Source organism: Microtus ochrogaster, chromosome 24 (assembly GCF_000317375.1).
Source record: "Microtus ochrogaster isolate Prairie Vole_2 chromosome 24, MicOch1.0, whole genome shotgun sequence".
NCBI lineage: Eukaryota > Metazoa > Chordata > Mammalia > Rodentia > Cricetidae > Microtus > Microtus ochrogaster.
Window position 1 is genome coordinate 21,214,192 of NC_022024.1, and position 3,194 is coordinate 21,217,385.

Genomic DNA, 3,194 nt, shown 5'->3' on the forward strand with positions numbered 1-3,194 from the left:
TTGTCCTTGGCTTCTCATCAGCCCTCATTGCTCGCGATGTTCAGAGAGTCCGGTTTTATCCCATGCTTTTCTAAACATACCTGCTTCAGTTACAACCTGCGAAGTCAAGAAGTGAAATTGAAAGAGAGGAATTCTGGTAATAGAAGGCTTCAGTGGTCCCATGGCCTATAGAAATTCAGGGGAAGAGAAGGGAAAGAAGAATCAATCAAAAGAAAATATGTATGAAAGAAATCATAAGTTATAATACTACTTTGTATGATAACTAGGAAATTAATAAAAGAAAGGAACGAAGGAAGGGAATGAAATATGTAAAATGTTTACTTTAGGAACATCAAGAGCAGATTTCCAAATGAATTTTAACTTGATTGATTAGCATATTATTATTTATTCAATGAAGCGTTTCATTAAGACTGTACTTTAGTTCATTCTTAAAAACAAAATAAATCAAGTTTTCAAAATCACCTTAAATAACTTATAGAATATATACAGAGCTTGAATAACATTATTATATTCTAGTTGTTTCTTATTAATTTACTTTGTTTTTTACAATTAGTGTGAGCATACACCCAGTTTCAAATTCATATTCAAACAAAGGCTGACTGATCAGAGAACTGAAGATTTGGATTATTAATTTTTGAGACAAGACCTGGATCTGACTGTTAAACTGGACTCACCTCAAGTCTCACCTAGATGTATTGTCTCTACCTCCTAAATGATGGAAAATTGAAGTTTCTGTTTACTGTCATTTAGCATTCATAGACAACCATTTAAAAATTAATTTCATAATTTAGTATTTTGTTCTTATATGTAAGTAATCATGCATACGTATGTATTTCAATATGTTCATGTACCTCTCAATTGATTTTTATACCTCATGCATCCTAAAGCTCATTGTTGGAAAATATGAGCATCATTTATTATCTATTACTGTGCTTGAGGACATAGGTTGGGAAACTTCTCTACTCCAGAATTGTTAAGGGACCTGACTGTTTTCAGCTGCATTATTGTGTGTTGACTTAATTTTTTTCCTGAAATTAATTTATTTTGGGCCATGATACTACCTCCTTAATATGGTCATTTAAATACACTGTTTATTTTTAATGAGCTTTGTCTTATTTTAAACCTAATGATTTGAAAATGAGCAAAATTGACCTTTAAAAAATGTCTTTCTTCTTCATTTAGAATGGGTCCTGGAGGAATTGTCAGATAATTGATTGGCTGACCTACATGTGCAGTAGAGGGGAGTGTTAAAGATATTTCTCCACTTACCACAAAGCAAGTCTCTAGAGATGCAGACACATGCGGTCATTTAATTTATCTTGCAATTTTACATGTCACATAAAGTTCAAGAAACAGATTATTGAGCCATTAGACTAAGTTCTAAGATGTTTTATCTTCCTAATGGGATAACACAGAGAAGCTGGTTTAGGGTTTGATCTGTAACCCTGCATAACATACTTCACATTTTTGTTCAGGCAGTTTGGAAAGGCTTTATTTTACGAAAGAAACTGGTGACAGCCCTGGAGGCTATCAGGAATGAAGAATCTGGAGAAGAATACGAAGAAATAGATTTGGAGGATTTTGAATATGATGAGGTAAGTGCCAGCTACAGGCAAATACTGTTCCTAAGATTTTGTTCTAGAGAGTTTCAAAGCTGTCCCTTCAGCTGGTTGCTACAGATGTAGTAGGTCTCCACCATCCTTGAATACATTCTAGCCATTTTGTGTATTTTGAGACACTTCCTAGGGTGGTTAGCAACATTATAAGATAGGTATTACTGCTACTTTCTACCTTTTTCTTAAACTGTCCTCCTAGTTTGTATGGTGTATAAAGTATCAAGAGGATGGCACCAAGTCCTTTTGTCCTCTCTATATATTTAGCTCATTTAATGAATTCTTTATTTAATTGATGCTACTATTCAATTTAAAATTTACAGTTTGTTTTTTATAAATTTTGGTTCTTCACTATTATATATAGGTATGTAGCTGATTCTGAATACTTTCTCCCCCATCCCCTCCTGTCCCTAGCATTACAGATACATGTCTAGCATTTATGAATGCTGGAAATCAAAAATCAACCTTCATGCTTGCACAGCATAATTATATATATAATATAATAATGATATAGTACATATCATAGTATATAATATAAATTATTATTATTATTATTCAAACTTTCTCTCTTGTAAGTAGCAGGTCCTGATAACATGATAAACAACCTGCCTGGTGGCAGGACAGATACATAAAAAGATGTGCAGAATTTGAAGGCATTTTAGTAATGCAATTGAATATCTTTATTGCAATTTTCCAAAGGAAATAAATATGAAACTAGCTTGACGTATTGCCTGGGATCAGGAACCTACATCAGTATACTATGATTTTGTCCCTTAAATGTCATGCTGTATAGGCAGTGGTTAACTAAAGACAACAATAGCCAGTAGATTTTTTTGTTTGATTAGATATAGTCTACTAAATTAATTAAGTACCATGAACTTTATAGCATATGACGTTTTACCCTACGTACAATATAATAAGTTATGCAAGCACATATATGGATGCTTTTAGAAGAATTGAGATTTCCAGATGAAAGCAAACTTCACTGCAAGCCGTCAGAACTTTGTGTGTTTAACAGTTTCTGCACATAGAACTTCAACATGGCGTATCTGGAGAGCACCCTCTACTAATCCTGACCTAGAGAAACTAGGTCCGATGATGATATTGTTACTTTATGATGTTGTACAGCAAACAGATTGCTTTCTACCTCAGAAGCAGCACCACTTGTTCTCTAGTGTGTTACCTTATGAACATCTCTACAATGATAGCTTATAAGAAAAAGCTACCATAGAATACCAGGAAAGAACAATTGCCCACCAAGAGTGCCTATTCCTTAGCCCTTAAAGGCAGATTTTTTTTTCTCACAATGCTCTCTAATGGCATTATGAGTATTGTGACTGACGGGGTTGGGAAAGAACTCAAGCAATTCATCTTGTAGTATATTTAATTGAGGTTATTGTCATTAGCCTAGGTTTTTGTCCTTCCGTTTCTATATTGACCTTCCAATAGGCTTAAGAATTTGATCCAGGTGGAGCTATGGTAGACTCCTTACCCCACACTAAGGATATATAAGTTAATTTTGTTGGGCGCCATTTGTAGTAATAGGAGCTGCGGGGCTGCGTCCCCAGCACCCCGCTGTCC

General features: G+C 34.4%; 1 protein-coding gene across 1 annotated transcript in view; it reads left to right on the top strand.

Moving 5' to 3' along the window:
* Lrriq1 (leucine rich repeats and IQ motif containing 1) overlaps nt 1-3,194 on the top strand; it is a 134,114-nt gene that overhangs the window by 55,298 nt on the left and 75,622 nt on the right. The window contains exon 19 of the mRNA XM_026784625.1: nt 1,476-1,595. Within this exon, the coding sequence (XP_026640426.1) occupies nt 1,476-1,595 (120 nt within the window). The remainder of the gene's footprint in view (nt 1-1,475; nt 1,596-3,194) is intronic.